This window comes from Onychomys torridus, chromosome 8 (genome assembly GCF_903995425.1).
Source record: "Onychomys torridus chromosome 8, mOncTor1.1, whole genome shotgun sequence".
NCBI lineage: Eukaryota > Metazoa > Chordata > Mammalia > Rodentia > Cricetidae > Onychomys > Onychomys torridus.
This window is the reverse complement of record NC_050450.1, coordinates 65,218,415-65,245,127: the sequence shown is the minus strand read 5'-3', so window position 1 is coordinate 65,245,127 and position 26,713 is coordinate 65,218,415. Positions and strand designations below refer to the sequence as shown.

At 42.3% G+C, this 26,713-nt stretch overlaps 1 protein-coding gene across 1 annotated transcript in view; it reads right to left on the bottom strand.

The window, feature by feature from the left end:
• The window catches only part of Blmh (bleomycin hydrolase), a 44,075-nt gene extending 18,100 nt beyond the window's left edge, over positions 1-25,975 (bottom strand). Inside the window, exons 1-10 of the mRNA XM_036197195.1 lie at positions 25,662-25,975; positions 25,130-25,327; positions 21,721-21,830; positions 20,878-21,019; positions 19,466-19,554; positions 18,175-18,267; positions 5,240-5,395; positions 4,264-4,422; positions 4,097-4,164; positions 2,468-2,585 (exon numbers count right to left, since the gene is read on the bottom strand). Coding sequence (XP_036053088.1) covers positions 2,468-2,585; positions 4,097-4,164; positions 4,264-4,422; positions 5,240-5,395; positions 18,175-18,267; positions 19,466-19,554; positions 20,878-21,019; positions 21,721-21,830; positions 25,130-25,327; positions 25,662-25,674 — 1,146 coding nt within the window. The 5' untranslated portion in view covers positions 25,675-25,975. The remainder of the gene's footprint in view (positions 1-2,467; positions 2,586-4,096; positions 4,165-4,263; positions 4,423-5,239; positions 5,396-18,174; positions 18,268-19,465; positions 19,555-20,877; positions 21,020-21,720; positions 21,831-25,129; positions 25,328-25,661) is intronic.
• Between the last annotated feature and the right edge of the window lie 738 nt (positions 25,976-26,713).

Here is a 26,713-nt window from a genome sequence, read left to right as displayed (position 1 = left end):
TCTTACTGATTCAGTTACATGAATACTGAATTTAATATGAGATTGAACGGCAAAGCAGAAATAAAAAGAGCAATCTCATACCAGTCCAGCTGTCCTCTCTCTTGTGTCTTCATTCATAAACGAAGCCCAGTGTTCATCTTCTTAAAGAGACAGTGACACTCACCAAAACGCTCATTCAGTCTTTATTAGAGACTCAGAGAGGGACAAAAGACAGGCTCTATTTGGGAAAGTTTTCCTTGTGTTTCCCCAGGACATTGCTGGTGTCAGAACAGTCCCCATCTCTGCGGCCTGAGAAAGGCTCTGACCCTCGTGTCATCTTCCAATCATTTCAACTGAAGGCTCCCACCTGCACATCCCTGCCCGGTGAGTGTCACCCACGTGGGAGTCCATCTCCTCTGGCTTTGCCCACCCCAACACTCTACTCCTACCAAGTTTCTCAGATCTCAGATTGAGCCAACAAACCAACCCACAGGCATCCAATACCTGTGCTAATAATGCCAAACTAGCCATGCTCCCAGCTTGTTAAATGTCTGCTCTGCCCTCTACCCTACCCACTGCAATCCCTCTTCTCTTCCTCTGAAACATCACTGTTACAACCACATCTGTTCACCTGTCAAAGTCTGACAATGTCTGCTGTTCTCTATCTTCCCAGCACATTCTTGTATGACCTAGGTCAAGTTGTCCTCTAGATCATGTACAAATCGAATGATACAGGGTCCTGCTTCATCGAGATTCCATTAAATAAATCATCAACACAGAAGGACATTTTAGGAATATATCATTAGTGTGCATTTACCTCAGTATGATTATTAAAATATAGTTCAAACTTGTTTTAGTGATCAAAAACTCGTACTGGTAGGGAAGAAAACTTTCTTCTTTCTCTCTCTCTTTCTTGAGATAAGGTCTCTCACTATAGCCAGGCTGGCCTCGAACTCATGGCAATCCTCCTGCCTCTATCTCCTGAATGTTAGAATTACAAGCATGAGCTACAGTGCTTGGCAAATGTTTTCCTTTAAAGAAAAAAATTATGTGTAGGAATGTACCGCTGCATGCTGTGCATGCTTTCTTAATCTGCAAAGGCAACAGCGATGTACTCCACACATCTGCTGTATCTTGGTGTGGCGACCTCTCTACCTATAGAGCTGAGAAGATATAATGATGAAGAAAATAGCTCCCTGGCTGAAGACCTCCCCTTCTGTACCAACTTAGGGAAAGCACATGAGGATCAGGAATGAGTACTGGCTACCTAATTAGTTCAGGGTACTTTACACACCAACTGCGCTCGAATTCAGAAAAAAGTCAGAACATCTAAGAGTCTTATTACTTAAAGACCAAACCCTACAACTTATAGAAATGTAGTTAAACCTCTAAGAGTAGGTTTGAGTTAGAATTTTTCCATTTTGAGGCAGAGTCTTGAGATATAGAGCAAACTGGGACCTAGCACTCAGTCTTCTTGTCTCAGGTTCCTCAGGGCTGGGACTGCAGGAGTGCACCACTACAGCCAGCTAAGATCTGGATGTGAATAAGAGAGCACAAGGTTCTGGAACACTGTGAGGTCAAAAGAATACTCTCAAATGAAGTAGCTGGAAGGGATGGGAGGAAAGTACACAATGAAAACCCTATCACCCTCAGTTTGCCTAGGGAGCACACACAACAATTCAGACAAACAGCTCAGAAATAGCAGGACTTCTGAGAGAATGGTTAAGAAAGTCTGGCACATAACAATATGCCAGGTATTTCTAAATGCTTTAGTGATCATGAATCTAGTGGGCAACATAGCAAAAACAACCACAAAAGATTTCCTAAAGTAATTTAGGTAAGGTAGCTAGCCTGTGAGTGCCTTTCTGGGGATGGTTCCGGAGATAGAACACGTTTGCTTGTGAGGGTAAAGAGCCAACATAGCTCAAGTCTTCTCTTTTCTGTGTTCCCTGACCATTCCACAGCCTAGAACGGAGCTTATTTGTGAAAGGGTCCAAGAAACAGCAGTACCATCATTCATAGAGATCTCAAAGCATTTGCATCCCATTTCCTACAGCTATGTATAAATCCAGTGATGGGCATGGAGGCCACAAATTATTGTGTATGACAGTAACTTGTGTATGTGATTGACCAATGCAAAGAAAGTGAGTCTGAGCAAGGCCATCAAGATGCTTACTCTAAGGGCCTATTTCATTTTCTTACATCTTTTCCTAGGTTCCTTTAGTAACCCTCCAAATTACAGAAAAGAAGTTACCTCTTTGCTTCTTGCTGGCCCAAATTTTCATTCTCACAGTATGTTATTGTTTCTATTACCACTGAGCACAGAGCCGAACACCAAGTGAAACAGGAACATCTTATTTGGAAGCTAATGTTCAACAGAAATCAAATACAAAGTGCCTACGGCTCTGCTGGACTGACAGTCGCAGGAGCACGTGGATCCACTTGTACATCAATGGACCAATCAATCAGTGGCATGCTGGGGACTTACCTTCTCTGAGACAGCAGTGAAGGTCATGGCGTGGGTCATGAGTGACTCACCGAAGGCCAACCTCTCAGCTTTATTCATGTTCTTCAAGGAGACACCAAACACTAACTCATGGTCATAGCTGTAAAAACAACGACAAAGTAAACTAAGGAGCGTGTAGCCAGCGTGACTCTATGAGGACACTGAGCCTGCCAGCTCCAGAGGAGTGGCTCTGCAGAGCACCGGCACACACAGAACCACTATCAGTGGACTCCTATGTCACTATGGTGTGCAGGACAATAGAAGACGACCAAATAAACTCTCAATAATAAACGCTGACGAGTTCAATTTGTACTGTCACTCTGAAAAGAAAACTTAATTTCTTTTTTGTTTGTTTTTGGTTTCTTTTTGTTGTTGTTGTTTGTTTTTGTTTGAGAAAGGGTCTCTCTACATAGCTGACTGTCCTAGAACTCACTCTGTAGACCAGACTGCCCTCTAATTCAGAGATCCACCTGCCTCTGCCTCCTGAGTTCTGGGATTAAAGCTGTGCACCACCATGCTAGGCAAGAAAACTTCTTTTAAAAAAATGAAAGCTTTTAAAATCGCTTCTTTGTTATAAAAAATGGTCTCTTTCAAGTTGATAGACCCTCCCAGTTACTGAATCAAACCACTGACTGTGGAATTAATTACTTTATAGGCAGGATCTTATGTAGGTAGCCCAGGCTGACCTTGAACTCACTATATAGCAGAGCTTGACTTGAACTCTTGATCCTTCCTGCCTCCATTCTCCAAGTGCTGGGACTACAGGTCAGTGCCACCACTTTGCTCTGAATGTGACATTTAAACATATAAATGCTAAAGCATTGGAGACTAATTTCAAATATAAAACCACAAAGTGTCACCATTAGAAGTTCCTTTCCTTTTGTTAAATATCAAGACATTACTCCTACTAGTAACATTTATTTATGGGTAAATATAAAATGATTTTGTAAATATAAAATGATTTTGTAAAGATTGCAATTGTGTGCCTGTGAGAGTATATGCCACATGTCTGCATCAGAACCCCGGGAGCTGGAGTTACAGGTGGCTGTGAACTGTCTGACATTAGCTGAGAACTGAACTCAGGTCTTCTTTCTGCTCAGCCATCTCTTTAGTCCCTAAAATGATATATTTTAAAACCAAGGAACCTTATCTGATTCAGCTTAGAAATGAACCTTCAATGTCACCAAAGATGAAGGAGAATGATTTCAAGTAAATATATAAACTAAACCAGCTTGTCCTGAAGAGAAAATATATAAGGCATCAAAGTAGGAGAAGCATTTAAAGAAAGATCATTAAAGAGCTCTGGAAAGTCTCTCATTACACCCAAATGTGCCGAGCAGCTTTCCCGACGACCCACTGCATGTTCAGTGTCTTTCCACATAGGCCAGCATCTTAGGAACACAGCTCTAGCACGATCTTGGTTTCCTGGGTTACAGCAGGTACACATGCGCAGTCTCTGCCAGGAGCCACAACTTCACAGATGCAGAGAAAGACCCACCCTTAGGCCAACCTCAGTGTCTTGATGAACCTCAGCAGAGGCATTTCGCACACGAGTGCACTCCAACAGCAACAACCCACAAAGAACTTTCTATTTGAATTCCGGGCACTCACACATTCATGTCACTGAGGCCCAGCTTGCCATTGAAGTGTTTTCCAACATCACAGCCAAACCACACAGCCTAGAAATAGAAGAGAGTCAACATGAACCAAACAGTGAGAGGAAAGCAGCAGCTACGTTACCCCATGTGGGAGACACAGAAACGTAAGGCCGTACTAACCTCTCCATCTTTGATGGAGGCAGCAACCATCTTTTTCAAGAAGTCAATGGGCTGGTTGTTATACAGCGTTTTTCTCCCTCCAACCATATTGCTCAAGTAGTCTACTGTGTACAATTTATTGTACTTGTGCTGAGGCCGTGGGTCATTCACAAAACAAATCTTTTGAGATCAAGAACATGTGTATTAGAGCACAAGACCAAGGATGTCAAGCAAGACACAACCCTCCCTGCTAGGTTGCTATGGTTACAAACTCATCACCTCCAACTACAAGAATAAACACTACAGCCACAAGGTAAAAGTAACAAGCAAAAACTGGCCAAACACATATAAAGAAAGGTACTGCATATTCTAATTAGCACAAAGAACACACTTGAGAGCTGTTTCTACTTGTCTTCCCTACTGGGAAAAACCGCCCCCAAATTAATTGTCATACTGCATAGAATACATAAGGTGCCAATCATGGAACATTGCCACAGGCCCTTGCTCAAAGTGTAAGAGAGGCTCAAGCAATGCAATTTTCTTGGAAGAGGGTCAAAAAGCCCATCAAGGAAGGAGATCCTGGTCATCCTGCTAGGCAAACGCAGAAGAAGGAAGAACAGCCAAGAGTGGACGACGCCTCCTTTAACAAGAAAGTTCCCAGAAAGGCCAGATTAGGGTGCTCTGAGCCTATATGCAACATCCAATATACCACCATTTTTCTTTGTCCTGAGATTGATCTGGACCCTACATTACAGGGAAGAAGGTTGGGGATGTAGGAATAAGCTGGCTCTTGGCCTAGAGTCAGAAATTCTCTGAAGAGAAACACTAGGGGAAAGTGATCCTGGTGTGCCTACTTTTGTTAGGTGCATACAAACTTTAGAGAAGGAAAACAAAAAGTGTCTTTAACATCTAGTTTGACAGATGAGCATTTTAACCTGGAAATCTTATACCCTGTGTGTAAACAACAAACACTTGAAAGCTGGTACCAGCCTCTAACCTTATCTTCCATATTGAAGAGTGGCTTCACGTGTTCCTGGTAAAACTGCAAGGGTGTGATGGGGCCAATCTTATGGTAATTTTTATCTTTGTCTCGATATTCCCAGGTGAAGGTCTCTGGTGGGTTACCCAAACAGATGCACACCACTCGGAATATCTGTAAGAGAAGGGCGATTATGGGTTTCATTTCCACAAGCCTAAACAGCATTGAGGAGTTAACAGCTATGTTTCAACCTCAGAAATTGCAAAAGAAACCTTCTACTACTCCAAGACTCAGAAATTGTCACAGTCAACATCTAAGGGTTCAAGCATTCTGAACAATACAACTCCGAAATGTGAATATAGTAATATTCTTAGCAATGTGCTGCAAATTAAATCGCCTTAGCTGAGAAACTTGCCCACATCAGGCATGGTGGCGCACACCTTTAATCCCAGCACTCGGGAGGCAGAGACAGGTGGATCTCTGTGAGTTCAAGGTCAGCCTGGGCTACATAGTGAATTCCAGGCCAGTCAGAGTATATAGTGAGCCCCGTCTCAAAAGAAAGGGAAAGAAGGAAGGAAGGGAGGGAGGGAGGGAGGGAGGGAGGGAGGAAGGAGAGAGAGAAGCTTGTCCACCACTGACACCCATCAAAACCCAAAACCCAAGTTATCACTCTGCTGATTGTTCAGTTGGAACCTCCAGCTGCTCCAGCAATCCAGACAGCCCCATTCCTGTCTCTCCAAACCCCACCTGCTCAGAGAGCCTCTGAACAAAGGGAAGGTGCCCAAAAGTCCAGTTCCGCATTCTAGGAGGCTACTGTGGGAAGGGACCCCCCCCCCTCGAACTTGCCAGCTGCACAAGTCCCTGCCAAAGTGCTCGGTTTGAGCATGCGTGGGCACAAACCCAGTGGTGGACCCGTCATCATTCCTCATCTACAACCCATAAATCTCCCTGCTTTCATTTGGGGGCACAACTTCTTTGGCCTCTATCTCTGGGACTGGAGAACCCACCCAGGAGTTGCTCTGCTCAAATAAACCAGTTATAGTTTTTCAATTTGGATTGATCTGGCTTACTGCATGGGTGGAGAAACTTATGGAGGCGGAAGGGCGGGAAAAGGAAAACCTATTACTAATGATCTGGTTTTGTTTTTGTTTTTTGTTTTTTTTTTTTATGTGTATGAATGTTTTGCAAACTTGTATATATTTGTAACACATATGTACCTGGTGCCCACAGAGCCTCGGAACTGTCAGATCCTGGAGTTTAGACAGTTGTAAGTTGCCTCATAGGTACTGGGACTATACCTGGTTCCTCAGCAAGGGCAGCTGAGCCATCTTTCCAACCCTACTACAGACTGTTTAAAATACTGCATTGTTTATGATCCTCTTCCACTCTCACTCCTGCCCTTAGTGTGTGTGTGTGTGTGTGAGTGTGTGTGTGTGTGTGAGTGTGTGTGTGTGAGTGTGTGTGTGTGAGTGTGTGTGTGTGCGCGTGTGTGTGAGTGTGTGTGAGTGTGTGTGAGTGTGTGTGTATGTGTGTGAGTGTGTGTGTATGTGTGAGTGTGTGTGTGTGTATGTGTGAGTGTGTGTGTGTGCTTGTGTGTGTATGTGTGAGTGTGTGCGCTTGTGTATGTGTGTGTATGTGTGTGTATGTGTGTGTGTGCTTGTGTATGTGTGTGTGTGTGTGTGTGTGTTGTGTGTGCATGTGTGTGTGTGTATGCTTGTGCAAGCGCCCACGAGTGCCCACACCCGCACCACTGAGGATTGAACCAGGGCCTTATTCATGCTAAGTACTCTGAACAATACCACCAGTCCCCAGAGCATTTTTAAATACTTATTTTGACTTTTAATTATGTGCACATGTGTGTCTGTGTAGGGAGGCACAGGTGCTATAAGAGACCAGAGAGGCGTTGGATGCCTCTGGAACCGGAAATAAAGGAACTTCTAAACTGCTCCATATGGATACTGGGAATCAAACTCAGGTCTTCTGTAAGAGCTCTTAACCAGCCCCAAATAATATATTTTCTTAAAGCTATAGCAAGACCTTTGTGTTAGCATTAATAAAATTTAAAAATATGCTTGTATTACTTACATTTTATACAAAGAAAAAAGGAATCAATACTTTGTACAAGGTCAAAATATATAAAATATTTCCTTCTCTTCTCACATTTCCTTGTCTTTTTTTTTTCCTTTGAGAACTCTGCTGTGGTTGTTTGATAAGAATGGCCCCCACTGGTGCATTCATTTGGACACCTAGTCACTAGGAAGTGGCACTATTTGAAAGCATTAGAAGGGTTCAGACGTCTGGCCTTGTTAGAGGAAGTGTGTCACTAGGAATGGGCTTTGAGGTTTCAAAAGCCCATTCCTAGTACAAAGTCTCTCTCTGCCTATGGATTAAGACATAACTCTCAGCTACTGCTCTAGTGCCCTGCCTGCATGCCACCTTGCTTCCTGCCAGGATGATAATGGACTAAACCTCTGAAATTATAATCAAGCTCCCAACTAAATGCTTTTTCTTATAACAGTTGCCTTGGTCATGGTGTCTCTTCACAGCAACTGAACAGTGACTGAGACACTATTCTGGGTCTAATGGCCCACAGCTTTAACCCCAGCACTAGAAAGGCAAGTGGATCTGAGTTCAAGGCCAGCCTTGTCTAGGCAAGGCAAGTTCCAGACCAGCCAGAACTACATAGTGAAACTCTTGCTTCTCCCCCACACATACACACAATCAAACTGTAACAATTTGCCTCTTCTTTCTCTACCCTGTTCCAGGCTCCTTTCTTACTCGGCTTCACTCCTAGATCCACATACTTGTCTGCCCCATTACAGTCAAGAGAAGTGAGTCTTTCATTTACGAAGTATGGCTGTCTTGGACCAGACTATAGATACTTACTAGGTTCACTTAGTTACCGTAACACTCTCAAGGTAATCTACTCCTTCCCTCCCTTTTCTCAGATGAGATTGTGACTCAAAGAAATGAAGTAATCTACTTAAAATCATAGAGCCAGTGACTATGAGATCACTGAAGTCACGTGCTATTACAGAAAAGTATTGCTTCTTTTTTCAAAGCTACAAGCTTTAAAAAGGGTCCATCTACTGAAGGCCTACTGTGTTGTACTATAATCTATATACTGTAGCTCTCAATCCTCTCAACAAAGATGGCAGCTGTCACTGTCACTTGAGAGAGAAAGCTCAGGAAGTTAAGTGGCATGCTTGAAGTCCCAGAGCCAGTGAACGGCAGGTCAGAACTGAGTTCGGACTCAATTTTCCAAAATGCTGTAAATGTACTCCATGGCTTTCTGGGTGTCATAGAACTTCTCCTAAGACACAGCACAAGGTTTTTAAGAATAAGGACTAGTAAATTGTCCTCTGACCTCCACACCTGTGCTGCAGAATGCTTGTGCCCATATGTACATGTACTCAGGGAAACGTACACACGATCTCTCTCCCTGTTAAAAAAAGAGGAAGTGGGGGAGGCCCACTGTATCATGGCTATTTTGTGTCCTCTAAGCACCTCAGTCATGTTGATCATGTGACCTGGATGTAGCAGCACACCTGGCTCATTCTCCACGTCACCTCAGGGTAAATAATTTTAGAAGCATTGTTAGTCACTTTGTTAGTCACTTCCTGTTGAGAATTCAATGGAACTTGCCTATTACCTCCTATAACAAATCCAAACTCCAAGCTAATTTATTTTTCTTACTTTTTTTTGTTCATATGTTCAGGAAGCGTAGCATGCACAACTCTTAACTGTATAGCTCAATTCATTGTTTTTAACATACACAGAAGTACCCACAATCCAGAACAGAATGACTTAAAAAGGGGTCCCTGGTTCTTTTTTAGTAAATAACTCACATACTCTCCCAAGGTAACTGTCATTTGACTCCTACAGTCATGGTTCATGTCTTGCCTACTCTTAAACTTCATAAAAATGGATCAGAAAGCACACTCTTGTCCACATGCCTGAGGGCTTCCCTCATTTCCGGGCTTCCCTCATGTCCATGCATATAAGCAGTTAGTTCTTTATTGTTGTGATTCCACTATCTTTACAGGAGATTAACCTTCAAAAGAGATGTTACACTTACTTTTCATCCTGTCCTGTTTTCTGAGAGAGAAAGTGTAACATCTCTTTTGAAAAAATATTAAATTACTACCTCCTCCCCAAAGCTGCACCTGAAGCAACAAACACACACACACACACACACACACACACACACACACACACACACACACACACACACACGAAAGCATCAGAAGATATTTGGCACCGGTCAAGATGGCTCAGCAGGTAAGGGCACTGGCTGACCAAGCCTAAGGATCTGAGTTCTATTTTCAGAACCCATGTCAAGGTGCAAGGAATCAACTCCATGAAGCTGCCCCCTCCAGCCTCCTTATGCACACCATGGCATGTGTCCACCCACAAACACAGCATACACACAAGTGTTAATAAAATAATAATAAGCTGGGCGGTGGTGGCACACACCTTTAATCCCAGCACTTGGGAGGCAGAGCCAGGCGGATCTCTATGAGTTCGAGGCCAGCCTGGTCTACAGAGAGAGATCTAGAACAGGCATTACACAGAGAAACCCTGTCTCAAAAAACCAATAAATAAATAAAATAATAATAAAGATTTTTAAACTTTTTAAAAAGTCTGCATTTTTGTTATCAAACTGAAGTAAGCCCCTTTTCTTCTCTAGTAAGCCCCTTTTCAAGACCATAGCTACCCAGTTGCTCACCTCTTAGAACTCTAAAGCTTTCAATCAAATATATATGATATGGCTAACAGCTCTTCCTTTTAGATTCTAGAAAATTTCTTCAACTTAAGACTCATAGTTTTGCAAGCCAGGAGTAGCACACACCTTTAATCCCAGCATTGGGAGGCAGAAGCATGCTGATTTCTGAGAGTTTGAGGCTATCCTGGTCTACACAGTGAGTTCTAGGACAGCCAGAGCTACATAAGTGAGATCCTGTCTCGAAAAACAATCAAAACCACATGGAGTTTTACCAACTAGTTATCTGTCACCCCTGAACCCAACTGTACCAATGTGGAGGGGATATCTGGCCCTAGTCAGTAACAATAAATAATTTTAAGGAATATTCCAAAGTATAATCCCGAAGAAGGCTCGTGAGACTACATTTTCTTGATATGCAAGAGTCTCTGTTTTGAAATAATGCTATTTCCAAAGGTACAAAAATGACAGTTAATGTTGACTGTCCACGTCTGCTCTCTGGTGGACAAAGCAGGAGTGTCACCTGATTCTCACAAATTTAACTGACATTCATGACACAGAAGATGCACAACAGCACAACCATATTCCTCAGAATAGAATTACACGTCAGAATCCACATTAAGGCACTGGGGAAATGCACCCCGGCACCTCTGTTTCCCCTCTCTGTCTTCTCCACAGGGTAGTACACTTTGACATTGTCTGTTTCTACCTACCAGAAAGTCAGCTAGAGGTGGAAATTCCTACTGACTTGTTCACTGTGAAGTCTCCAATGCCTAGAGCAGTACTATGTACATAGAATTTACTGTGTGTGCCTTCCAATTGTGATTTCAGAGCAAACAGGTATACAATCCAACCTGATCTAAAAAAACAAAACAAAAAACTAACACAGTCAAGGCAATGAGCTTAAACAATGTTGGCTTTCCAAAATACTGGAAAGCTAAAGGCTTTCAGTACAGAGACCCCTGGAACCTGATTCTACTCTCCCAACCCCCTAGCCAATATTTATGTGGTCTTATTCATTTTTATTTTTATGTTAAAAAATAAGTCAATGCTTTTAGTTATTCTTCTCAGTAATAAGTTATTGGGAAAATTCTCTCATGTCTTTGATCCACTGAGCCCGTTTTCCCTCGTACCTTTGGAAGAAGGCAGTCAAGAGAAGCCACGCTGAGCATGGCTACACGTGGCTCTTAGTCCATCTGGCTTTTAATGCTTGATTAATTTAACTGCTAATTAAGTTGGAAAGTTAAAGTATTCTCACTCTGGGAATGTGTAATCTTTGTCTACCAACCTATAACCCTCCAGAAAAGCTGAAGTCTGTATAAGAAAGATCAAATTCCTATCTCTAGCTAAATACATCTTCTAAGGGGGCTCAAGAGATGGCCCAGTGGTTAAGAGCACTGGCTGCTCTTCCAGAGGACCCAGGTTCAATTCCCAGCACCCACATGGCAGCTCACAATTGTCTGTAATTCCAGTTCCAGGGGATCTGACACCCTCACACAAACATACATGCAGGCAAAACACCAATGCACATATATAAAAATAAATAAATCTTTAAGGGGCTGGAGAGATGGCTCAGAAGTTTAAGAGTACTGGCTAGTCTTCTAGAGGTCCTGAGTTCAATTCCCAGTAACCATATGGTGGCTCACAACCATCTATGAGATCTGGTGCCCTCTTCTGGTATGCAGGCATCCATGCAGACAGAACACTGGGCACATAATAAATAAATCTTTAAAAAAAATACATTTTCTGAGGCTAGAGAGATGGTTATTCAGCAGTAAAGAGAATTGACTGTTCTTCCAGAGGAACCAGGTTCAAATCCCAGCACCCACATGGCAGCTCACAACTATCTGTAATTCCAAGATCTGACACCCTTACATAGACATATATATAGGCAAAACACCAATGCACATAAAATAATAATAAATAATTTTTAAAAAATACATCTTCTAAGAAGACAGAGTCTAAGTTTCGAGTTTCAGTGTATAAAAAAAAAATCCAATTTTAATCAGCTTTTCTAAAACTATTTTCCTCTAGCAGAGATTTATTTTCATTGACTTGTGGTCTAACATGGCAAATGGCATAAAGAGTATAAGGGGAGGAAAAAGGGGAAAAGGCACAAAAAGCATAGTATTCCGAACAAAAGCACAGCCCACCTGCCTCAATTTAAAGACAACCAGTTGGGACCGAGTCGGTTCTCATGCACATGGCTGCATCTGGAAGACAGACAGCTGGACAGGTGAGGGAGAAAGGATGTACGAGGAGGGCAATCATAAATATTCCCAAGGTGAGAACTAGAGAATTGAAAGCCCACCGGAGGTAAATGAGGAATGAATGAAAGGTTAGGAGATAGCAGTTCAGAGAAAACTGGTAAATCTGAAGACTCCAGAGGCTGGAACTATGTAGAGGTGGCACAATCTTAGAAGCAATGGTTGTTGAAAAAAATCTAGAGCACAGTGAAACTTAGTTACTTCCATTGTTATAAAGTACAAAGCTACAATGCTGTTTTGTTTTGAGATATTGTCTCACTATCTAGTAGCTCAAATTTGCAATCCTCCTGCCTCAGCTTCCCAAGTGCAGAGATTCAGGTATGTATCACAGTGACTAGGCTTGCTACAATGTTCTTAAGAAATCAGTTACTGGAACTTCCTACTTTTACTGATGGAGGAAACGAGGTTTAAAGGTAAAACGAACCACTGATCAGTCTGGCCACAGCGTCTTCATAAAAGCAGTGAATTTGGAAGGCAGTTCAGGAGTTCAATAACTAACTATTGGAGAGGTATGGAATGGGCCTTTGTGATGAAGCCACACAGAGGAAGAAGACAGGAGAAAAGCACTCTCTACTGCTTCCTGGTGGATAAGATGGAATAAGATGCTTAAAAACCAAAAGCACTACCTAAGTAAGAGAACAGACACACCCTAGAGGCATTACATCTATCTTCAGACAGAGGAAAGGCATGTAAGGCACATGCTGGTATATACAAGGTAAATGCTGCTCTGGGATGCTAAGAGAATGAGCTCATGGGGTAACGTACAGTGTTGAGATGGCTTCTAGAGCAGTATGTGAATTCAACAATTAGAAACGCAGACTTTCCCCTCTGCTGCAGACCTATTCAGTCTGTAGTTTCTGAACTGCTTTACGCAGACTGTGAAACTTTCTAAGTACTTCATTAGACCAATCTGTATCTCCCTCCTCTCAAATAGTCTCAATGACTATTTCTTTCCTTTATTCTTTGCCACAGTTTCCCACTCCTGATTTAACTGATGAAAAGATTTTTCTCTTATCTACAATCTTCCCTCAAGACATCATGACATCACCAAGATATCTCCCCTTCCCTGTCTTCCACACAGCTCACTGGCAAGTCCTAACACCATCCCTTCCAGACAAACCCAGAGATGTCACTGCTCAGGAGTCTCACTCTCTAGCCTTACCCAAACTGCTATAATCTCTAACCTGTGTGTTACAATTAACTTTTTTTTTAATCTAGTTTCTCTATTTCTACAATCTGTTCTCAAGATAGAGTGAAGGTGTCTCTCTGTCCGTCTCACAGACAGATAGACAGACAGACAGACAGACAGACAGACACACACACACACACCTTCCTTGAAACAGGGTTTTATATAGCCATACTGGCCTCACTCTTGTGATTTCTCCTGTCTCGGCCTCCCTAGCCCTACAATTACAAGTGTGTGCCAATATGCACAGCTTCAGAGTAAAAAAATATTTCAAACAAAATATTAGCTTACACTCCCTAAAAGCTATCTTTCTTAGAATAAGATGCAAGCTCTTCACCACAGCTCTGGGTCCTATATTAAGCCAGTTCCCATTTCCATTGCGATCTGTCCCACTTGACCCCATCCTCATTTCCCAGGTTCAAGCCACAGTGCTTCCTCCTCCTCCTCCTCCTCCTCCTCCTCCTTCCTTCCTTCCTTCCTTCTTCCTTCTTCCTTCTCCTTCCTTTTTCCATTTTTTTTTTCAAGACTGATCTTCTCTGTGTGTAGTTTTGGTGCCTGTCCTGGATCTCGCTCTATAGACCAGGCTGGCCTTGAACTCAGAGGCCTGGTTCTGCCTCCAAAGTGCTGGGATTAAAGGCGTGCGCCACCACCGCCCAGTCAGGAATACCAGCTTCTTCCATCTTGGGGCATTTGTCCTTGCTGTCCCCTGCCTGGCACACTCTTATTAATCTTAGCTCAGCTCAGATTTTACCTCAGGAAGACCTATCCAAACAGGTAAAATATAAATCCTGGGGCTGTAAAGATGGCCCAGTGGTTAAGAGTGCTTGCTGCACTTGCAGAGGCTCCCAGCACCCACATCCAATGGCTGATACCTACCATATCTCATCTGACACCCTCTTCTGGTGGCCTCCAACACTACACTCTTATGCACATGTCCACACACACACACACATGTACACATAATATTGTTTTCTTAATAGTAATTTTTGGAACCTGGAGAGATGGTTCAATGATTTAAAGTACTTGCTGCTCTTGTGGAGGACCCAACCACTTTTAACTCCTGTTCTAGGGGACTCAACAGCCTTTTCTGAGCCCCCCAGGATCCTGCATACACATGGTACACAAACATACACTCAGACACAGACACAATCACACAAAATTAAAAATATATATCTAAAAATAATTTTTAGGATAGTAATATAGTTTATAAAAATGCTCAGCCTCATCCAAAATTATATATGAGATAATGTTGTTTACCTATCAGATTGGCCCAAATCTAACTGTCACTGATAATACGAATGGACATCAGTATAATCCCCAAATAATTGAGAACGTGTTATCAGCTCCTCCTACTTCTCGCCCTCTGCACACTCAAGACCTTAAGCATGTTAGACAAATACTATACCACTGAACTATATCCTTGGCTCAATGTTTTATTTAAGGATTTTGAGACAGGGTTTCTCTGTGTAGCCCTGTCTGTCCCAGAACTTACTCTATAGACCAGGCTGGCCTCCAACCCAGAGGTGCACCTGCCTCTTGGATTAAAGGTGTGTGCCACCACCACTAGACAGGTTTATTTATTTCTATTTTATGTGCATAAGAGTTTGCATACATGTGTGCTTGGTGTCCAGAGGCTAGAAGAAGGTGTAGGATCCCCAGGAACTGGAATTACAGATGGTTGTGAGCAACCATGTGGATGCTGGGAACAGAACTGGGGTCCTCTGGAAAAGCAGCCAGTGTTCTTAACCATTGAGCCAACTCCCCAGTGCCATTAATGTTTTTAAGAACTTCTGTTATATCGCGGGGCAGCAGTGGCGCACACCTTTAATCCCAGCACTCGGGAGGCAGAGTCATGCAGATCTCTGTGAGTTTGAGGCCAGCCTGGGCTACAGAGTGAGTTCCAGGAAAGGCACAAAGCTACACAGAGGGGGAAAAAAAAAGAACCCCTGCTATAGAATTTCCTAAGCTGTCAAAACTACTTCCTGTCCCTTTTCGGGGCCCTGGCAAGTATTAGTGGTCTTTGTTTCAGGATTTATTTTTAATAGAGCATGTTTTAGAAAAGAATACATTAGTAATCCTAAAGGGATATGGAGGCTTCAAAAGTGAGCACATGGTAGACAGCTGTAATTGAGGTGGCTACATGATTCCAAAGATCTGCTGAGTCTGCCTCATCCACAAACCACCTACGCTCCTCTCCGAAAGAATGCCTTTGGCATAAACAAGTTCCATTCAAGCTACCCCGGCTTCATGGTTACTCAGTGAAGTCATCACTGAGACTTGCTCATAAGGCTAGGTAAATCACAGGTACTAATTTGTGGCTTTAAGTGAAGCTAGACTCTTCATTACAAAAGAGCTGGGTTCAATAATAAGGAGTTATTTGGAAGATTGTAAAAATGTAAAAACCTACCACACAGATCTGTAGTGAACAGATAAAATAAGTCATTAAGTAAACAACCCTTCAGAACACCCAGACTCAGGGCATGGTAAAATATTCTCTTTGGATTTCAAGGTAGGGGTAGGAGAAGAAAACAAAACAAAGCATGTAAAGATGTATGTCTACAATTCTGTATCATTCACTGTCCTCTACTAATCCTATGGTTGGACATAAATCTTAAGGCATATTATTAATCCACGGATCACTAAAACAAACACCATAGGCCCATATGATACTTACAATCTATAAGAAGTATATCTGGGGGCTGGAGAGAGGGCTTGGGCAGTTAAGAACATTTGTTCTCACAGAGGACCCAGCCACCCACATGGTTGCTCACCACTGTCTGTAACTCCACTTTCAGGGGACCTGATGTCTGCTGGCCTCTGTGGGCACTTCCTGAACTCACATACATGCAGGCAAAACACTCAGAAGTAAAAATAACTCCTAAGGAAAAAAAAGGCAGGGCAGTGGTGGCACACACCCTTGACCCCGGCACTCAGGAGGCAGAGGCAGGCAGATCAAGGCCAGCCTGGTCTATACAGAGCAAGTTCCAGGACAGCCAAAGTTACACAGAGAAACCCTGTCTTGAAAAAAAAAATAGTAGTAATACTACTCTTCCTACTCTCTGGACCTTTCTTTAAAATTATTAAATTCACTTATTTATTTGTGCATGCATGTGTGTAGGTCAGAGGATAAGCAGGAGGAATCCATCTTTCCCTTGCTGGCCCTGACTGTAGGGTCTTCATCCCGGCTATATTCCCATTGCCTTAATCTAATCACAAGTTAAGGCAAATTGTCAGGAGATGGTCTCAGCAAGAGCCACCATTCCAAACAGGAAGAGAAATCAACAAACGTTTAGTGAGCGTTTGCTATCTGTACGCAGGACACTAGCAGCAGGCATTCTGACATTAATTCCTTATCTGACCTCCCTCCACTCCCTGTCTCCCACCATTCCAAGGAGGGAAGTATCTTAAAATCTCAAACTGAGTCTCAGGTGGGTGAGCAAATCACAGGATTTAAATCTAACCAAGTCGGCTTTAAATCCACAGTACATCTAACTCTAAAGTCTCTTTCCTTCTGTACTAAAAGATGGTTCTTCAACAGAACATTTAAGAAAGTTGAATATAATTTAAATGCAGATGGCAAATAAGCACTGTGCATTCATTCATCTATTCACATATGTAAACAGCTACCATATCAAACACTTATAGGTAACCATGAACAAACCAAGACTTGAAGGAGTAAGGAACTTGTCCTGGGCCATGTGGATGAGCAGGAAAGGCCGTCAATCTGACTCTGCAGACATGCTCCACCATGCTGCACTGTCTCCCTTAACATTCATGTTTTCCACTGAAGTGACAAACTGGGAAGCCACTCTGCTCCTGTCCTAAACTGCGGTCTCACCAATGTGCCCACAGGCTGGACAAGATAACATCTGTTCTTTTCTCAGAGAATTTCGGCTTCACGTTTATTAGTATTGAATATGGATATTTCTAATACAGACTCTTATCTGCCTTGATAGTAAATACCTATATTTGGTGACTTTTCAATTTTCTAGGTGTTCAACACACATTACTTTAACAGATAACATCGACAACTCCTCATTACAGAATAAACCCAGATGCTCAGCTGTCTATCCAAGAGCCCTTACATCCCACCTGCTGGACACAAAACTTCCTTTGCCTGGGGGTGGTAGTCCCTACTAGTCACACGGTTCAGCTACCTTCCCTGATCAGTCATTCCCTCCACGACCAGAGAACTCTGTCACACATTTAACTCACAACTAACTATCGTTATTCATGGTTTTTCTTCTTCCCAAGACTAAACTTGTAAAGCCAAGGATACAGCTCCATGGTAGATCAAGAGGCCTTGCCCTGAGTTCATCTCCAGTAACGGGAGAAGGGGGATGGGAGGAAATGGCACACAAAACCTGAGCTCTTTGAGAGCAGAAACTTGCCTTCTCATCTTTATTCCCCCAGTGCCAAACCCACAGAAGGTATTATTTATTAAAAAAAAAAAAAAAAAAAAAAAAAGGTTTTATATAGAACCTAACTAGGAACTAGTACAAGTCCTTAAAACACAAGCAAGCATAAATACTATTTTTTTCAGCTTTGAGTAGTTTTTGTTTTATTGAGACTGGGTATCCTGTAGCCGAGGTTATACAACCAAGGCTGACCTGTAACTCTTGATCCTTTTGTCTCTACTGTACCTCTTAAATGAAAGACAAGTAGCTTTCATTCAATTAAATATTCCCTTGCAGTGACTGCATTCCATAATCAGTTTAGCAGGATGTTTCCAGGAGCTTTTTAGACAAGCCACAAAAAGTCCAAAGACTCTTATTACCTCCTCCATCATGGCATCTTGTGTAGATGAGATCTCCCCTTTGGTTGCTCCACTGTGTACCAGGTTCCGTAGCCGTATACAGAATTCTCTCATCTATGATAGAAACTTATTCAGCATTCCAGTAGTTACACAAGCAGTTAATAAGCCTAACAGATCACCACTAGTTACGCTTGAAAGTACAACACAGCTAACACCCTGGGCAAAGTTTATAAAAACAAGTGATTTTCCCCAATTGGTCCACTAAGACAGATAGTGAAAAGTACTTTCAATGAGGACACAGATGTAGATTATTCCCCAAGAATACTGGATAGAACTGATCTTTCTCTGCAATTGACAGTCCCCTCTGTGTATGCATGGGAGAACATCTGGTCCTGGTATCCACTACCCTACGAAAGCAGGAGACAGATCACGGCAGCACTAAGCACTCTTAACACATTCTCATTTAGAATCCTATTTGCTATCCACTTGACCTTCTCTGCCAGTCACTATGACTGTGACTACATCACCTACAACATGCTTTTCTGTTTCAATTTTGGGAGAAGCCCAACATTAAAAAGATTCTGAAACTGAACTGCAGTGCTGAAGTAACTTGCTCTCAATCAAAATGAAATCCAAAGCTAAGATTTATGATAAGAGACCCAGAGTTCCCTGGGTAGGAAACAGTCTACATCTAATACTGGGGAAACATATCTATGCTTATTTTTAAATGCACTCTTTTCCCTGGGGATAACATCTAATTTCAGCCTTGAAGATCTGGGTGGCAGATTTTGGCAACTTCCAGTTCTTAAAAAAGAGATCTGGCGAGCAGAACACTACCGCACAGGGCTTATAATCATCCCTGGGAAAATGTGGAGGAGAATGATTCATTAGGGTAACTGAAGCCATAAAAAACAGCTCAGTGACTACATCAAGTCCTCAGTGGGTGGCTAAACCACACTGATGTGGTCTGGGTAAGCCCAAGAACAAAGCACACTTTGAAAGGAGGTCTAACAAATTGCTCTGCTTGGTTCTGCTAGTACATGGAACAGCCTCAGCACACTCCACTAGAAGCAAGTGAGGAGCACAGAAGCCTGTGTGTTCAAGACCCAGGTTAACTGAACCCAGAACCTCTTCCCTTGAATTCGTATAGGGAATTAGTAAAATCAACAGAAACAAGACACAGTAATCTTAATGAATTCTTGAGGTTAATGCGTAGCCACAATGCTTTTGATAGACCTTGACATCAATAGTTATCCTGTCTCTTTTTAAGGTCCAGTGCACTACCCCAGTCCCTCCTACTCATATTCCGTACCTTGTGATTCAGAATATCATTCATTCTTCTGCTTGCCTCTGTCGTATGAGATTCGGGAAAGCATTTCTTGGGGACAACACCATATTTTTCTAAAAGACAAGAAATTTTAGTGTTTAATAAAGTGAAATAAATTCCAGTATTAGAAATCCTGTCTAAATTATTGGCTTCTTTAAATAGGCTGTACTAATAAACAAGGGTAGGATTTCATGTAGTCCAGGCTGCCCTCAAACTCCCTAGGTGGCTCAGAATAACCTTGAACTTCAAGTCTTTCTGCCTTGACCTCCTGAGTACTGAGATTATGGGCATACACCACTAGACCTGGTTTATTCAGAGCTAGACTGACCCAGAGCTTTGTGCATGCCAGGCAGCACTCTACCTAATGGACTTCACCCCAGCCCTTACCAGTCTTGTTGGATTGTTTGATTCCAAGGACTGAATCTAGGGCCTCCAGCATGGTAAGAAAGTGCCTTACTACTACTGCGCTATACCTCCAGTCCCAGACTTCTAACATGCACAGCTATCTACCTTGAAATTAATTCTAATATTTTGACCTATCATACTTTATAATTACTCTGCATGCAGTCTCCCAAAAGAAAATGTTAGGATAAAGACACTTCCAAACAAATGCAGGGTTCTGTCTGCTTGCTTGCTCTGCCTGTTTGTTGTCTGCACTGCTAGGGATCAAACCCACAGCCATGTGCATGCCAGGCAAGCACTCTACCACTGATCTACACCACCAAACCAACTGTCTTTTCTTTTTCATATTTGTTTTGATTTTATGAGTATTTTGCTTGCATTTATGTATGAGCACCATGTGTGCCTGAGGAGACCAGAAGAGTGTCTGGAGTTACAGATGGTTGTGAACCACCACATAGGTACCAGGATCTTAACCTGGGTCTTCTGTAACATGAGTAAGTGCTTTTAACTGCTTACCCGATCATTAGCCCTGATAATATGCATCCTGATTCCTCGGTGCTTTCTTTTAAAATTAGTGAGTACGGGTATTTTGCTTGCATGTGTATCTGTGCACCATGGAAGGGCTAGAAGAGGATTTAAATCACTAGAACTAGTTACAGATGTCTACGGGCCACATGTAGGTGCAGGAAAATCATCCTGTGTCTTCCGGAAGAGCAACCAGTGCTCTTTAGCCACAGAGCCATCTCTCTAGCCCCTGAGTGATTTTTTTATGGGAAGTTACTTCTAAATAATTCTTCTCCGAGTCAAGCCTTCGAGGCATCTATTTCTTTATCAGTTATTTAAAGAAAGGGACCTCACAGTGAGAATGAGAAGTCAAGGCTTGTAGAGAGAACTATGCCGCCTTCTTGAAAACCGGTCCCACTGCGAACATAACCGACAAGATGACCTAGCCCTGACTGATGAGCTAACACCACCGTTCAGAGACAAGTTCTCACCAACAATATTAACAAGCATATCCCACTGTCCACCATCATTGGTAGGGTTCATAAGCAAATATTGCACCAGTCTCCCATCTTCAGGCTCTTTTTTCTGGGCTGTGTCCACGAAAGCGTTCAAGAAGAAATAACAGCGTTCAACCTAAAGTTAGAGAAGATAAATAAATAAGTAAGTAAATAATAAATAAGGGCAAAGAGAACCAATCACGTCACTGGCATGCGTGATCAATAGAATGGAAGTTTTGGGACAGCTAAGAATTCAATACATAAGTTTTTTAAAACTGAAGTTGGCAATTAAATATTAGTATTTGTCTTCAAAAGAATATCTGGTCTTTTCTTATACATGCATATGTATTGCAACATACTGCATCCATGTGCTACATATACATTCTAACGTTCAAATAAATTCTGTTAGTCTTTAATCAGTAAACATCTAATGAACAGCTATATTGTAAAGATTTTAAGCTGAAATAAAAATATTTACTGCTTTTTTTTTTTCCCCACAAAGGTGTTACCAAAAGAAACTGGGTGCTTAAAAGAACAAAAACACAGGCAGCAAGTCAATAGATTTGTTATTTCCTCAGAGAAAGCAGCTGTGGGGCAAGAGGTCAGGGTTAGAGCTTCGTCAAATCATGCCAGAAGTCCTGCCTCTGACCCTGGCACCACAGAAGGAAAAGTACTTCTGCCTTTGAGAAGATAGACTTCTGATACTTGGGGAATCAGAATGTTAGCACAGCTATAATAAAAAGGCACACTATAATGAGAAAAGCAAAATAATATAAAGGCTGCCCCTAACTAGGCTGCTATTGAAACAGAACAAATCATACAAGGTCAGTCCCCTACCTTGTCCCAAAAAAACAGGTAAGATTGACTAAACTCAAATTCTTCAATATTAAATTTTTTCATGAATGGAAGTCTCATAACATTCAAACAAGAAAAGATCCAGCATCGTCCTAAAATGAGAAAGCAAACCAAGAAGTTAAGACTGTTTACAGATCCCACTGTCCCAACTGTACCTCCTAACCCCAAATCCAAAAGATCCGGACATCAAGACTAAGTAAGAAAGAACAGAAATACTAGATTCATTTGTTTTTGAGACAGAGTCTCATATAACCCACTATATATAACCAGAGTAGTCTTGAACTCCTGATCCTTCTGCTTCATGTCCCAAGTACAATATATAGACATGTGTCACCATGCTTGGTTTTATGTGATACTAGGAACTGAACCTAGGAATTTGTACATGCTAAGCATTCTACCAGCTTAACTACATCTTCAGTCCAGAACAGAAATATTGAAACCAAAGCAAATTGAAAGACATGTTTGGATTACTACTATATGGTATACACACACACACACACACACACACACACACACACACACACACACACTCATTCACTCAAATACAAAAGCAAAACAAAACAAAAACCAGCCAGAACCTTTTAGGTTGGGCATGGTGGCTCAGACCTACGATCCCAGTACTTAGGAGACTGAGGCAAGAAGATTGCTATGAATTCAAGTCAGCCTAGATAATATAGAGAGTTCTAGGATAACCTAGGAACACTGAAAGAAAATGAAGAGAGATCATGAATAGATTACATGATGTCCAAAAAGGACACCAAGAATAAAGAAACTTGTTTTTTAAGTTCTTCATAAGACATTAGGGAAGAGGGAAAATATTCTTTTTCTTCTTGATAATGCCCAAAAAGCATTCCATTTCTGAACATAGAGCTAAGGAAATACAAATCACCTGAGAATGATTTGAAAATCAAAACCTTAATTTGAAATGAACAGAAACCTTAATTTGAAATGAACAGAAACCTTGATTTGGAATGCACAAGAAACCTGAATTTGGAATGGACAGTGAGTGCTAAGCTTAACACAGAGCACTTGCCTATTTCCCCAAAACTGGATTGTTTTTAAAGGAGGTATTTGACTAACTGGACTATATAAATATTTAAATACAAATGAAAAGTTTGGGATGGCTGAAGCAGGTGGATTACTTCAGCTCAAGAGCTAAAATATATATAATTTAAAAACTGAGACATAAATGAAACAACAAAATATTTTCCTCGTAAAATCATGTTAATGCAGTAAATTTACTTAGAAGCACTATTGTTCCAGGATGGAGATGTTGCTCAGTTGGTAGAATGCTTAACTAGCATGGAATAAGCCCTGGATTCCTCCTTAGCACCGTATACATCAGACACAGTAGTACATAGCTGCAATCATAATCCAACACCTAGGAGGTGGAGGCAAGAGGGTGAGAAGTTCAAGGTCATTCTTGGCTACAAAGAACTATTTTTCTATTTGTCCCCTCTATCTTCACAGCTTCACACTCTCTGTATGCACCTGGCCATCAGTTCCACATTTCCAACCACAACATACCATCATTCTTCCACTTAGTAAGTGTCTGATGTAGCAATGTTTTAAACCCATACATGATGCTATCCCTGAAGACTTTATAACAAGCACTGAGAATACAATCATGTCTTCATTTACCCCTATAAATGCATAACCAGAGCTTCTACAGTTCACAGCTTTCTGTGCCAATGTAAGTGAGTTTTTAAAGGTCTATTTCCAATGACACTCAACATTTCTATGTGAAGTCATGTCCAGAACATTCAAATATTTTGCCTGATGGAATCTAAAATCTGTAAGTATTCCAAACTAGTGTGGACTAGGGCAACTTCAAAACACAACTCTACGGCAAGATAAAATCAGCGTGTCTATCCTGAAAGCCTTTGTGAGCCTTGAATGAGGAGTAGCGCTCTTCTGGAGGAAATTCAGGGAACTTTCAACATATTTGGATACAATGTCTTTACAGATAAGAACCCATGTCTATAACATGAACAAACGAAGAGGTTTATAAAAGGCACATATAAACGTCTTCAAGGCTTGATGGGTAAACAAAAACTATTCTCCTACTGGTACTTCACAGATTTTCTACTCTGAACAAGAATGTTTTTTGAAACAAAGAAAGAAAAATTAAATTGTGTTTCTGAATAGTGTCATCTTGACTTCCGGCTTATCTGTACACCACCTCTCTCCTATACACTATTTCTATTTCTGCTACTTCCGGGTGAGCTGTTAAGATGAAAACATCACAAGGACAAATTACATCGCTCATGCACTGTTCTGTTAGTATTTAGAGTAAATTATAGAGATACACTACATTTCCCAGCTTGCCCTAGAAGACCATTGCAATTGGAACACATGGGGCCACTGTAATATATTAACTAGATAGTCTGTAGCCTGGCAGACCTCACCATCCCAAACACTTCTGAACTAAGGGCCTGGGCATGCTAAGTAAGCTCTTTCTACTACATTAAAAGATTTTTGCAAGGTCATAATTTTTCCCTTCAAAATTTAAAAATCAATCCTTAATCAATCTTTAATCTATTATTTACATACAGCAAAATATTACCCATGTATCCTTTTGAGCTGCTCTAAGTAGCACTAATGTGTTTACTTTAAGTACACATGGACTTGGAGAAGTATCAAAACGAAAAATAATGGAAGGTCTTTTTAGTTCAATTTTGTTGTGAGAATATTTCTCCTATTTGGATTCCTGGATACCTAATCTCTCAGTGTAGATGTATTTCTAACAGTGGTAACAGGACAGTGTACGGTAAAACAAGAATTCTCGGCCAGCCAGGAATGAGAACTCAAGAGTACTACAAAGTAGCCTACTGATGGGGACTAACCTATGAGCACAGTAACTCCAGCTGCAACCATGGAGCACATTTTAAAAAACAGTCAATGACACTTTGTTGTAATCACATTTTTTTTTTTTTTCTATTTTATACATTTGGATCTTAGCGTAATTCTGGGAAGTCTTCTAGTGCATGGATATTTTTGTATGGACTATTTGTGACCAAGGGCATATAGCTCATCTTCGATTTTTGGTTATCTTTGTATGCAACCTCTCCCCTCTAACTATGCCTCTCTTCAGCTACTTCTAGATGAACTGTTAAGATTAAAAAAAATGGCATGATAACAAGCCACATCAATCCAATATCACATAATATCAAGACAACATGGCGATGTGCAGTCAATGGCCATCACCCATTTGTCACTTCAGTGTTCAAACTAAACGCTAACAGGCCACCACACAAGCAATGTTCTTGTGCCTCTTTTCTGGTTTATTACAAGTACTTTCAATGTGCTACAAAGCTCTGTTCTCCCAAGGCCATTTTTAGGACAAAACAGGCTGCAGTCAGTAAAGTAGGCAAGAAGTCGAAGACCTCACCAGAGCTCTTCTGGTTGGTGACTGGCTTGCCTTCCTGAGGCACAACGTGCTGGAACACATGCTGAGCACCCTGCACCGTGGCCCTCTTCAGACAGATGTCCAACAGATCATGAGTGGTCCCAACATTCTGGGCAAGTACGAACTGAGGGTCAGAATTTAGTTTATGGATCAGAGCAGCTACCTTCTCCGTATTCAGTCCTGTGGGGAGATCAAACGCCATTATAATTATTACCCCCCCCCCAAAAAAGAGAGGCTGATGGGGGGGCAGCTTTAGGATAGAGTCACTGTAGATCCTGGATTTAACTTCGCGAGAGCATCCTGGAGAGTGCTGAAGTCAGAAAGCCCTCCCCGGTCATCCTCCTGCAAGATGCCGTCTCCCTCCTGGCTCTCTGGCCCTCCGGGAGGGCTACATCCCCGCCCTCGCCTAGGTCTCACCCCCGCACCCCCGGCCTTTCACGCCGCTGGGCCTCACGGGTCCACGGAGCCTGGGAGAAGACCCAGGGAAACAGCCGCGGGAAGAGGGGCGCCTCACCCGCGTTGTTCATGGCGCCCACGCTGCCTCGTGGGGAAACGTTAGTTTCCGGGGTCCTCAGGTGAGCTCTGGGTTACTCTACAGTCCGCTGCCTAGCTGGTCGGACCTAGTTCTTGCACCCGGAGCGCCGGAAAAAGGAAACCCGCTCAATGGTGGCCGCGAGAAACGGGGTCCGCGGAGGGACAAAACTCCCCCCTCGCGTTGCTGAGTCAGCGCCATCGGGGCTGGCCCCGCCCGGGGGAGGGCCGACGGGGGGCGGCCTTGCTGACGCCGGGGCCAGCACCCTAGCCCGGGCGCGGCCCAGCAAAGCCACCCACGCTGGCAACCCCAGTAGCCAGTGTTGCTCACTCTTCACCCTAGCGGCGCCCTCCGCCATCTGTGATCCCACAAGGACGCTCTCCCGGGATCCCAAGCTCCCAGAGGAAGTAGGTTGAGGGTTTTGTGCTGAGCCCAGATCCCTCACATTCTAGCATTGGGGAAACTAACGCCCAGAAGTCTTTTGGGAAGCCAAAAGGAGGCTCCAGGAGATGAAAAGGAACCTAGGGTACCAAAATTAGGCATGGGACCTTAGGATGGTTTGGCAGGTCTCAAAAAATCCACCCCAAAGCTTTTCCTGTAAACACTTAGCTGACCAATCTGTTCATTTTTTCAGTTGCAACTTGTTGCTTGGATTCTAGTGAGAACCAAGTTCTTGTATTTGAAAGGATTTTGGAACCAATTTCTTTCCCACCCACCCATAAGCTACTACCACGGTTCTACAAATACACATCTGCTCATTTCATCTACACATTCTGGGCATCACAAGGCTTGTGAACGGCTGCTTCTGAGCCCAGCTTGGGCTAAGGAGAATGACTAGGTTAGTTTTGCGCACCAAAAAATTTTCCCCAATATCTACAAAACCTGTAAAAGAAGCACACACCATTCAAGATAATTAATCAGTTTTTCAAGATTGGTGGGTGGAGCACTACATATAAAATAAGTACAACTGCTCACTGCGACCTTACTATTCGGTTTTCCGTGGAGCCTAGAATCTAAGTCTTAAATTGAGAATC